General features: G+C 40.5%; 1 protein-coding gene across 1 annotated transcript in view; it reads left to right on the top strand.

The window, feature by feature from the left end:
* PIEZO2 (piezo type mechanosensitive ion channel component 2) overlaps nt 1–13,176 on the top strand; it is a 778,516-nt gene that overhangs the window by 444,696 nt on the left and 320,644 nt on the right. The window contains exon 6 of the mRNA XM_042782059.1: nt 12,699–12,909. Coding sequence (XP_042637993.1) covers nt 12,699–12,909 — 211 coding nt within the window. The remainder of the gene's footprint in view (nt 1–12,698; nt 12,910–13,176) is intronic.

Genomic DNA, 13,176 nt, shown 5'->3' with positions numbered 1-13,176 from the left:
GGCTTCTGGGGAGTCTGGCAGAGCACCATCATCACACAAACAGGGTGCTACTCCCAACAACATATTAATTGAGTGAATGTGCCTAGATTGAACTTGAAAATGTGACTCATAGTAAAAATAATATAAACAATTAGCAATTAGGAAATCAGCTGAAGTATCTTTAAACTATTAAAAATGCAAATAAAACTCATTTATTAATTATTGTAACACATCTCTGCTTTTTTCTGAGATTCTGAGCTCTGAAGGAGCCTTTTACCTCTAGTGGTATTTATAGATCAATATTTTTAGAAATTCTTAGGTTATTTTGTCCAGTTCTTGGAACATCTGATAAGTGATTTCTTACATTTGAATTGCAAATAATCACACAAGATGGAATACTTGTATGAGAAGTTGCAGGGCTTCTTTGTCTCTGCAGTGGAATGAAGTAAAAATTACTCAGGTGCTGAATGAGAGGGACTAGACATCCTACTCTATCCACCACAATCCTTGCTCCCATTCCTAAGATCTGCATCACCCACAGAAATGCCAGCTACTCCTTTAAGGGTGGTGGTGCCTTCTCTCCTCCTTTAGACTATAAATACTCTTGAAATGAAATGGTCACCAAAATAATATAATTTACTTCTTCATATTGCTTTAAAAATATTTGTAGTGTGCTTTAGAGGCAAGAGATATAGCTCTAGCTCTAGCGTCCATGTGTTCTTCCTACTGATTGCCCCCATTGAGGTTAATATAAGGAGTATTCACCCAGTTGTACAAACCAGAAACCTTCATATAACCCTTGATTCCTTGTGTCCCTTATCCATCACCATCAAGTCCTGTGGTTCCACCTTCACATTTTGTCTGAAATATTTGCTTTTCTTCATTTCCCCTGCCACAGTCCACATCCAAGCAACTACCACCCCTAAACTGCACAGTCAAATAATCTCCAAATGGGTGCCCCCTCTTCTAGCTTTCAATTTACCGCTTCTCATTGATGCCATATCAGTAACAATATTATCCTTGTAAAATGTAAATCAAAATATGTCACTTCCCTAAATAAAACACTTCATTGGATCTCCATAAACTAAAGTTGAAATTTAGGGTTCTAAGAATAATGTCCATGACTGTGTGCACTCTCCATTTCCTGCCCCTCCATCTCACCCTTTACCCTTGTCTACCCCACCCTGTGGCCACACCATCTTCCCTCTGTGCCAGAATGTAAGGAGCTATTTTCCTTCTTAGGCTTGGCCAGGGAGTTCACTCTGCCCAAATATTCATCGCTGTGCTCTTTCATGGCTGCTTCCTTCTCAATTGCCAGGTTACCTCCTCCAGAAAGGCCCCCCCAGACCACCTTCTAAAGTAAATTCACCTGGTCATTCTCTGTCACTAAGCCTTTGTGTTATACTCCAGACACTTACTGCAATGTGCAATTATTCTCTCTATTGCTAGTTCAGTTGTGTATTATCTATCTCCTCACTGGGCTATAAGTGATGAGAGACAGCATTATGTCCTGTCTTGTTCTCTGTTGTAGCTCAGAGTGTAGCAAAGAAGCTTATATTGCACACATAATAGTACTTATACATTTACCAGTTAATTAATTAATTAGGCACTCATTGACTAACACAGATACTTGCACAAAGTAATGTAGATTATAAAACCAAAGCAGCAAAGCACTACGGTGAGATATGACAGAAGACTTGAGCCAGAACTGGCTGCAGAGAGTTGTGCTTCCCAAACCTCAAGGTGATCAGCTGGGCGGAGCAGCCTGGGTGCAGAGCTGTGGGCCTATGAGCTGGCTCTCTTGGATCTTTGCTGTTGTTGGCTGCAGGAAGGGGCAGTGGAGCATTCTGACTCCTTGTTGTCAGATGTACTCTGCTTTCCCTCTCAACATTTTTGGGATCTCATATCTCATTTTATAAGCAGTTATATATTAACTAGGAGTTCCTGGGTGGTATAAATGGTTAACATGCTTGGCTAGTAACCACCAAAAAGTTGGAGGTAGAAGTCCACCCTAAGGTACCTCGGAAGAAAGGCTTGATGATCTTCTTCTGAAAAATCAGCCATTGAAAACTCTAAGGAGTACAGTTCTATTCTGACATACATGAGGTTGCCATGAGTCAGAGTTGACTTCATGGCAACTGGTTTTTGTTTTCTTTAACTGATTTATTTTCCCTGAGGGGGTATAAACTCTCTAGGTGCCACAACTGACTCCCTTGCCCCACCTTAGGCCTGGCACAGGCTAGGAGCAGAGCCATATTGGTGAAAATGTGATGAGTGGAGGGAAAGATGGAAGGTGTGTGTGGGGTGATATGGGAGGAGGGAGATGCTGTCTGTTCAAAAGCAACTCCTGTACTCATCAGACTTTTGATATTGTAATGACAAAGATGTGACTTTTGTCTACATCTTAGTCCAACACTAGTAACTATATAGGGTCCTGATCTTTAAGGAAAATTTGAGCCCAGGAAGGTCTTGTATGCCCTTGAAATGCTGCTTTTGTCCCCACTCCCTGAATCCCTTACTTTATAGGGAGCATCAGAGAGTATCAGTGAGAAGAGTTAAGGATAGCTGGTTCCTGAAGAGAAAATGGATGGCCCAGGGTCAGTAATAATTACTGTAACCAAAAATAAATTGAGTGGATGATGTGAGTGTTTGTGTGCATGTGTGTTTGCCTGTGTACACTCACGTGTGCAGTGTTTTAATGCTGATAGGATTTTATGGTGTTCCATTAAGTGTTATTTTTAAAAAACTCTTAAAGAAATTCTTTAAACTAAATGCTTGGGCCAATTTGGCTAATTTCCATTGTGGCTCGAAATCCCTTTAAAATAAATGGTCAGTCCAATTTGGATAATTTCCATTGTTGCTCATTTTCCTTTCAAATGGTGGTTCAAATGATTCTTAAAACTTGCTACAATCTCTAACTCAGAATTTAACCTGGGAGGTTTATAAAACTACTGATGCAGGGTGCCTTTCAGAGGAATAAATTAGAAACTTGGAGGTGGTTATGAGGTAATAATATGACTTTTATTTTAAATCTCCCTGAGCTCTGCAGCCCTAGATGCAAACCTCTAACCCATTTGCCTCTTGGTCACTGTCAGCTAAATCAATTTGTCTTAATCTGACTTATATTAAGCTTTCATACTCTGTAGATAGAGATTAAAAATATTCACCATCTTTATACTCACTTTCCCAAATGAGATAGGGAATTATTTGAACTGCTTTTATAAGTCTGAGGAATCAGTATTCATAAAACATTTCTAGCAACAGATAAAATATTTGCATTATCTGACAAATGCTATCATGTCAGGTTTATATAACACATACGGCACTACTCAACATGTCTATCTATCTTCTTTCCTCTGACTTTTGGTTTCTTGGGGAACACTGTACCTAACCTTTATCTTTTACAGTGAATTGCAGCACTTGCCTTTTCCTTCCTCTAGATCTTCTGTTGAAATGAACCCATTCTGTTAAGATAAATTGTTAACTCTTCATAATAAACAATGAATAAACAACTTGTGACACTTAGGAAAAATGCTGCTTTTGCCTCCCAGAGCTTTGAGCTCATCATTTGAGCTTTTGATTCATCCCCATAGAAATGTTTTTAAAAGTTCAGTTTTAAAGACATAAAAAAGGGAAATGGGCTCAGATGCATGCAAACATCTAACAGTGAAAACTTGATTGAAACCTAAAGAAGGCTTCAGAGATATCTTCTTTAATATATTTTCCAATTAAGGGACTCTGCCTAGTATGTGACCCGAAATATGTTTGCCTATGCAGCTAAGCCCTTGTGTAAAGCTTGTTTCTTAGGGGTTTACAAACATCAGCCAGTGTGTGGGTTCAAGGTTGGCTGCTTAAGAGTCACTGAGGAAAGCTCTTTAGTAATACAGATCCTTTGGTATCTATGCCCAGACATTCTGATTTTGTAAATTTAGGGTGGAAGCTAACTGATGTACTTTCAAAGTTCCCAGATGATCCTATGACTTTTCCAACTCAGATTGAATCTTGAGGACAAGGAGAAATGGATGCTTGGGATTTCTCAAAAGAAATGTATTATGTCTCCTTGGGCCAAAATTGAGTGTAAACAATTCTAATGTGGTAATTTGGAGAGGATGGGGCTGTGGCTGCATAAGATGGCAACTGTGGACCAATGATGGAGAGGTAGTTTTGGATTTAGGCCTTCATCCATGTTCTGAGATGACTAGTCTACCCTCGTGCTAAGTTGTCCCCACAGCATTTAGAGCCTCATCACATGATGTGAGAAATGATATTCTTGTTGAGTTTTGAAAGCAAGAACTTTAAAAAAATATATTTTCTGTTGTTGAAAATAGACACAGAAAAACATACACAAATTCAACAGTTTCTTGTACAATTCAGTGACATTGATTACATTCTTCAAATTGGACAACCACTCTCATCCTCCTTCTTTCCTAAGTTGTTTCTCCACCATTAGCATAAACTCACTGCCCTCTAAGTTTCCTATCTAATCTTTCAAGTTGCTCAAAAAAACAAAAACAAACTCACTGCCGTGAAGTCGGATCCAACTCATAGTGACCCCTTCTTGGGTTTCCAAGGCAGTATCTCTATGGAAGTAGATTGCCCAGTCTTCAATTTGATCCCATATAGATATGTCTGAAAAAACCATAATGCTCATTGCAATGCAACACATGGCCGTCGAGTTGGATCCGACTCATGGCAACTCCTCCTTGGGTTTCCAAGGTGGTATCACTATGGAAGTAGATTGCTCAACCTGCCTTCCGAGGAGTGGCTGGTGAGTTTGAACCATTAGCCTTCTGGTTAGCAATCATTTTCCTTAGGCACTACACCAAGGAGACTTTTTTCTATTAGTTAAACTAAATTATTGTTTAATTATTATTGGCTTAAGGTTTAAAAATTATCTCAGAGCAATAATCTCAGATCTTCATCTAGTCTCCATGGCTCCAGAAAGTATAGATTTCATGAGAAGTTGAAATTCTATTCTGTATGTTTTCCCTTTTGGTCATGATTCTTCTATAGAATCTTTGTGAAATCAAAAGGTTTTAAAGAAAGTAAGATAAAGGACTTAGATTTCTTAAGATAGGCTTTAGATTATTACCTGGACAATAAAAATATATAATATTTTATTTGACTTTTTAAACTTCATAAGGCTCAATTTTTCTGTGATTTCTAAGATTGCTTAGGAACCAGAAGAGTTAGGTCTTTATTTATAGCTATTCTATTTTTGCTTAAGGCCAGAATCAAGCCACTTCCCAATACAGGAATTGATTACAACTCTAGCAAGCAAGCTGCTTGTTAGTAAATACATGAGGTGGAGTTAATGCTTATCCAGTGCTTCACTGTTTATCCTTCACTGGACAGTTATGCAGGGAAAGCCAGCATGTTCATGAGAAGCCTCCATGTGACTCATGGCTATTCTGGCCCTCTCAGGACAGGGGAAGCTCAGAATCTAACCTCTCTCTCCTTCAGCTTGACAGTTTTAAAAAGCTTTTCCAACAAAGGGCCCCAGGGATTCTGGTACAAAAATATTGAAAACTCTAAACTACAGTGATATGTTTATAAAAATTCACAGGAGCCCCTAGCCTGCCTAAGAGAGGTCAGGGAAATGCATTTTTATAACCTCACAAAGGCTTCTTGACCAGAGGTTTCTATTTGATTTAATCTACATCCGTAGCAATTCTATAATTGAATAAGTCATTTATGAAAGTTACAAGTGTGTTTCTAAGAGTGACCCAGGCCGTTTTGTGTTCTCTTTTTTGTCTCTTTTCAAGTACAGTGTGACGGAAGGTTTTGACCAAACTTCCTGCCTCAAGGAAGATTTTTAATGTGTTGTTCACCTGTTGAGAGAGAGACTTTGAGTAACAGATGCTGAATAAGGAAGATATTTGTATGTGGATGGGATGTGGGTGTCATAGTAGTAGTTTCACTGGGTTTATCCAGGCAGGAATTCTGTATGAGGAAGATGGAGGATGCTGGAGAAGAGCTGAGGGAAAGGCATCCCACATGGTAGGAGCAGTGTATTCAAAGGAGAGGAAGGAGAGCTTCTTGTTCTGGGCTCTCTGAGTAGTTTCTCGCATGTAATGTTTCTAGGTTATGAGATGGTTGTGAGGTGGGAAAAGATGAGTGTTAACAGGGTGTGTCAGGGCCTAGGACGGGGTGATGACTCCAGGTAACCTCATCCAGACCCCTGACTCAGTACCATCCATATGCTAGTGAACTTCAAAGACACAGCACCCATCCCTGCCACTCCACATCCCTCCACAGCCTACCCCAGCTGCTTACTCCACACCTCCAATGAGGAGGTCTCAAAGGTATCTCAGAAATATTGAGTCTAAACTCTGAGCCTGCCCCACTCCCAGTGTCCCCATCTCATCCACAAAGACAAAAATACAGGAACTATATTTTTGTTTGTTGTTCTATAAATATTTTATTGTGTCTTTGGTGAAAATTTACGTAGAAAATTAGGTTCCCATTTAACAATTTCTGTACATATTGTTCAATGACATTTTTACATTTTCCTCATTTTGTCAACATTCTCTCTATATTTTTTTCTGATTGTTCTACTTCCATTGATCCAGCTTCCCTGCCCACGCCCCACGCCCCCGCCATCTATGCTTTAGGGTAAATGTTGACCATTTGATCTCATATAGATGATTTTTTTTTTCTTTAAAGGAGCAGGGGACTCATGGGTGATATTGTTTATTTTATGAGCCAATTTGTTATTTACCTGAAAGGTGACCTCTAGGAGTAGTTTCAGTTCAAACTTTAAAGATAGCTCAGGGCAATTGCCTTAGGGGTTCCTTTAATCTCTACTGGTCCAGTAAGTCTGTCCCTTTTCTTTTTAAAAAATAAAAATAAAAATTAGAGTTTTGTTCTACAAAGTTTTCCCATTCTATGTGGGACTGTCTATTATGTCCCTGGTCAGAATCTTCAATAGTGGTCTCTTTGTCTCTGGACAGATGAGGCTGTGGTTTGTGTAGGCAATTAATCCTGTAGACTCTACTCTTCAAAGTCTTTTGTTTCCTTCTTTCTTTGTGCTTTAGATGAATAGAGATAATAGTTCTATCTTAGATGGCTACTCACAGTCTTGTAAAACTCCAGACCCTACTTACCATACTAGGACATAGACCATACATTTTATAGACTATTTTGTACCAATTGACAAAATTGTCCCATGACACTATGGTCCTAACCTTCAAACTAAGTAAAACAATACTGCAAGGTGTTTGGTTATGTCTGGGAGGTAACTGTGACTGTGTCCCCTTTATTCTTTATTATATATATGATTATATGTGAAACACACATGAACATGTGTATATCTATGCCTATCAAAACTCAAAACTACAGATACACCTATATATGCACACATAAACCTTGCTATACACATTTTTGCATACATGTCTCCCTTTGTAACCACTCACATATTTTTGGGTTATTACTGCTATTATTGCCAAATTGTATATATTGTAGCATTTACCAATATGATCCCTTAATCTTATGTATTTCTTATTTTCATCATTTACCTTGGTTATTTTGTGTACACTTTACCCACATTTGGTGTTGCCTTTCCCATCACCAAAAATACTACAGTATAGAGAGTGATTTCCTCTCAACCCCCCTCCTATCCCTGGTGCCCACCAAAGAGTTTTGATTTCTATATGAATACCTATTTTTGTCTTTTTATAGAAGTGGCATTATACAATATTTGTCCTTTTGTACTTGACTTATTTCACTCAGCATAGTGTCCTCCAGATTCACCTATGTGAATTTTGCAGACTTCCAATTATTCTTTAGGAGCTCTGGTAACATAGTGGCTAAAGCACTTGACTGCTAACCAGAAGGCTGGCGGTTCAAACCCACCAGACACTCCTCAGAAGGAAGGTTGGGCAATCCTACTTCTGTAGTGATACTGCCTCGGAAACCCAAGGAGGGGTCGCTATGAGTCGGGGCCAACTCGACGGCACATAACAACAACAACAACAACAACAACAATTATTCTTTATAGTTGTATAATATTCCACTTTATGTAGGAATTATCTTTGATTCTCCTTTTTCTTTCCTCCTCCCACATCAAATTCACCAGATAGTCCTGCTGATTTGACCTCTCTTCAACTTTGCTGCTTCTCTCTCCCAGACCACCACAACTCCTCAACTGCTGCTGCCCCTCTGCTCTGCTCCAAGTGGCAACTATACTTTGTTTTAAAACTAAGCCCGAGATTATGTTGTACTCCTTGTTAGGCGGAGTGCCTGGAGACTACAGTCCAATCGGGGCACATTCAAGAGCAATTATATAACAAGAAAGTAGAGCCAAGGGTCCAGCTGGCAATTTTGGGGCATCTTTTTTAAGAGGCAGGTATGAGGCCAGAAAAAAGATACACTTGCCTTGGATTCTGTTGGGCTCATGGCAGCTGCATGTGTGTCAAAGTAAAACTATGATCCATAGGAATTTCAATGGCTTTTACTAAAGAAGATCTCCAAGCCTTTCTTCCAAAGCTCCTCTGGCTAGATTCAAACCTCCACCTTTCAGTTAGCAGCTGAGTGAACACATTAACCAGTTGTACCACCCAGGGATTCCCGTGGGTCCAGAAGTGTTGTCTTTTCTCAGGTAAGATGGTGTGGTAGTTAAGGTTATGTGTCAACTTGCCTGGGCCTGGTTTTGAATGGCTGGGCAGCTGGATGTTATATTCCCCATGATGAGATTGATAGTCAACTCCATGGTGAAATCTACTGTGAGCAGCTAAGTTACTGCCTTAGGGATGTGGTCTGTTCCCAGTATATAAAGAGAAGCTTTAGAAATGGTCTGTGGCTTTTGGAACGTTTGAATCCTGCATGTAGCAGCCTGCCATGTTGTCTGCCGATCTTGGAACTCTTAATGGACTTGGATCAAAAGCCTGCCTTGTGATTTGGTAATAACAGGACTATCTTTTTACTTGTCAACCTTGGTTTGTCAGACTTTGCAGCCAGCAGCTGCCTGTGTAAAGAAAGCCTCCAGCTTCACTGGGCTGGGAGCAAGAGGCAGAGCTGAAACCCACGGTCAAGGGGCTTTCACCCAGCCTCCATAGCCTGACACTTTGAACTCAGACTTCTAGCTTCCAAACCTGTAAGAGAATAAACTCCTATTTGTTGAAGCCATCCACCTGTGGTATTTCTGTTAGAGTGGCACAAAGTAACCAAAACAGATGGTAAGCTAAGTATGTGTTAATAAAGTGGTCCAGAAGAAAAAGGAATACTTGCCTGATACAAGAGAGAGGGTCTTTCCTCATGCAGTGTCCAAAGCAGAGGGACTTAGTGCAGTCCTGGCAGGATCATCAGCACATCTAGCCCCATTCACTTTCTCTTAGAACACAACCATGGCTCCCTCCAGGGAACGCTGTCCTTGGGATTGTCTCTTGGCTGGCTCCTTTGTGACCTTCAGATCATAGTATAAATGTCATCTCTTCAAGTGGCTCTCCCCAGCCTCAGAATCTGCATTAGCCCCCAGCTACTCACAGTCACATCCCCTCTTTTAGTTCTCTACAGAGCATTTAGTACTGTGAGAGGTTTTGTGCCTTGATTTTTTATTTCCACAATTATTGCTCCATCTCTTACTAGAGATACCAGCACAATAGAACAGAGAGGCATGAATAAACATGATACATCCTTCTGCTTCAGGAAAAAAATAAATATATGCTATACTAGAATACAAGAGAGCCCAATTTTGGTATGTAAACAGGAATAGAACATGGGATGGTGGTGGTTATTACCTGCCTTCAAGTCATTCCATGACTTATGGTGACCCATGCACAACAGAGCAAGTCCTGCACTGTCCCCACAGTCAGTTGTTGACCAGAGCATTGTAATCCATAGGGTTTTCATTGACTGATTTTAAGAAATAGATTGTCAGGCCTTTCTTTCTAGTCTGGTTTAGTCTAGAAGCTCTCTTGAAACCTGTTTAGCAATACAGCATCACACAAGCCTCCACTGACAGGTTGCAGAACATGAAGTGTATTGACCAGAAATCAATCCCAGGTTTCCCATGTGGAAATCAAGTATTCTACCACTAATAGTAATAAACCCACTGACTGTCTATCTGCATTGCACATTCAAACAAACTGTGCCTCAAATATCTAAGCAGCAATAAAACTGTTAGGGATGAGGACTTCCCCAGTGATACCACCCTCCTTGGTGCTATGTTCATTCATTATGATTAGGCCACACAGGAGATATGAGCACAATATTTCTATTTATAAAAAGCAAACAGTAAGCAATAGGAGCAGGTTATTTATGATGAACAGGTCCCACCCCCACTATATGTAGCTCACTTTGTAGGAGAGGAACCTGACAGCTCAAAGGGGGAATCCCAACTTACCATTCCCCAAAATTACCCATGGCCATACTTATGTCATTCAGCAGTCATGCTGATATCAAACTCTGTGTTCATGTCTGATCACGGCTGCCTCTGGCTCCTGCCCCGCTACCCATGTGGCTCCACCTGCACTGCCTGCATGCTGTGCATGGCATGGCTCCTGCTGCTGATGCTGGGCCTCACTGGGCTTTGCATTACTGCCTCTGTCACTGGGTCCTTCTAGGCCTCTTGCTGCTGGCTCTGTCCTGCTATAGAAAGAACTTTGTACAGGGTCTTCCATGCTTCTACAGGCTACTTCTGCATGAGGATGCCCAGTTTTGTTGTCTACCTCTTGTCCAAGAAGGCTCAGCTTTGCCCCCTAAGCCAACTAGCTCACCACAGAATCTCTCTTTGTGGGCTAACAGCCCACCGTCTCTCTCCATCTTCAGTGTTGTATTGACTGTTATTACAGCTTTTTAACTGGGTCTAGGAGGTTCTAAGCTCAGGAACCCTGGATGCAAAGAATGCACTCCACTTCAGCTCTTCTTGATCATGAGGTCCCAAAAAACTTCTGTGAGATTAACTGCTAATATAGGCAATCTCAAGGCCTGGCCTTACCAGCAGGACCAAAAACTAACCAATCCTCTAGGTGGACTGCAAGCCACTCAGTCCTATTGGATGAATTACAAGCCATTTATGTGTCTAGTAAACCAACTAATCTCTGAAGTCCACTTAATGCAAATAGTAAGAAGAGCAATCACTTGCAAGACTATAGCCTGACCAATCATTTCAGGAGAATTACAAACCCAGGGCTAGAAAGGCATATAAGAGAAATTCATTGTACCACAACTACAAATGCCTCCTGATCTGGGACTAAATCTTAATATATGTGTATAGGTGGGGGAATGCTGTAGCCAAATGAAGTTGTCAGGGGTTGTACCCTCCAAGAAAACAGAAAGACTCTGAGTCTTTAAGGTCCATTAGGCACTTACTTGCCCACCTTCCTCCAGTGAACCTGGGGAGAGTTAAGGTTCACACCACTACTGATGCCCAGCATCAGGGAAGAGCAGAGCAGCAGCAGGAGCCATGCTATGCAGGGCACCCAGAGAGTGCAGGTGGAGCCACATGGGTAGTGTGGCAGAAACCAGAAGCAGCTGTGACTGGGCATGAACACAGCATTTGAATTTGGTATAAATATGATGTGAGTATAATGTAAATATCTAAACAAAGTGTACTGAGAGAGAAATTTTAAAATGGGAAAACAGAGGCCAACCTCTGTTCTTTAAACCTGAAATAGATGTCTGAGCAGAGTCTACAGACTCTCTGAGCTCTGCAACTAGCTCAGTCTTTGCAGTCAGGTTGAAGATGGGACATCTGCTGGACTGGGGACTGCAAAAAAGCCACGTGTATCTATATCAAATTTATTTTGTCTTAAGGTTTATGGATTCTTTAAGAAGTCCTAGACCTTTCAGGGAAAGTCTAATGATCTGATAAAACTCCTTATCTATTCTTTAAAAACAAAACAAACAAATAAAAACCACATTGTTGTTGTTGTTGTTATGTGCCGTGGAGTCAGACTGGACTTATAGCGACACCTCCTTGGGTTTCCGAGGCAGTATCACTACGGAAGTTGATTGCCCCATCTTCCTTCCAAGGAGTGGCTGGTGGGTTTGAACCACCAGCCTTCTGGTTAGCAGTCAAGTGCCTTAGGCACTATGCTACCAGAGCTCCTAAAAACCACATTAGACCTAGTATAAAATAATTCATGGAGGGAAGTATATGTGCTGATATATGTGTGTCTTACCTGAACTTGCAATGAAAGTACTGAGATGTCGGATTGTCAGGATCTAACCCTTAGATTGTTCTTTAAAAGGATAAGATAGGAAGTGACTGTATATTTAACTGAGTGACCCAAGATCACTCATCCTCTTTTTGTCAGGAAATACTAAAATAGTGAACAAAGATAAACTTCAGAAAGAAAGGGGATTTCCTGACACTGATTAGGCCCAGCCTTTTGATTAAAGCCGTGGATGGTTATATAAAAATTTCCTATCACCTCAGTGACAAACCACAAATTTGAAGACTCAAACCCAAATTTATAAAAGCCAAGATTGTTAACATATGTATCTGACCATTTCTTCTTCTGCCCTTAAAAAATGAGAACCTGTAGGTAAAATGGCATGTCATTAGGGAAGATATTTTTCCTATTTAGTTCAAAGTTATAGGGACTTATGTGGGCATTGTCTGAACCCTGGTGAGACTTACATTGTTATCTGCATTTTTGCTCCTGATTTGTGAGAAATTCACCTCATTGACTGGGCCATATATTATAAACCATATAATCTGCTGGGTGAAGAGCCAGAGCTTTGGACTGAGTGTTTTCTGTTTTTCATTTATTTAGAATGGAGGAGAAAAAATAGATTCAGAGGAGGCACTGATATATGAAGAAGATTTAGATGGAAGAGATGGTGTTGAAGGCGATTTAGAAGAAAGCACAAAATTAAAATTGTTCCGCAGGCTTGCCTCTGTAGCATCCAAGCTGAAAGAGTTTATTGGCAACATGATAACCACTGCTGGGAAAGTTGTGGTGACAATTCTACTTGGTTCATCAGGTGAGTGTTCCCAGTATGAGGCTGAGCAAAGTAAAAGACACACGTAGCACTTTGGTAAATACAAAAGATATGGCTGAAGAGAAAATAAGAAAGCAAACAATTCTATTCCACAGCACCAAAATAGTGACTGAACTCTTGTGAAACTGGCCTCATTTAAAAACCACCAAAAATAAAATAATAATATTTTCCTATTGAGTACTAGGGAGCTCTGGTAGCATAGTGGCTAAGACACTTGCCTGCTAACCAGAAGGCTGGCGGTTCAAACCC

Source organism: Orycteropus afer, unplaced genomic scaffold (assembly GCF_000298275.1).
Source record: "Orycteropus afer afer isolate SDZICR_OR568_19922 unplaced genomic scaffold, OryAfe1.0 scaffold00232, whole genome shotgun sequence".
Taxonomy (NCBI): domain Eukaryota; kingdom Metazoa; phylum Chordata; class Mammalia; order Tubulidentata; family Orycteropodidae; genus Orycteropus; species Orycteropus afer.
This window is presented reverse-complemented; position numbering and strand designations above follow the sequence as displayed.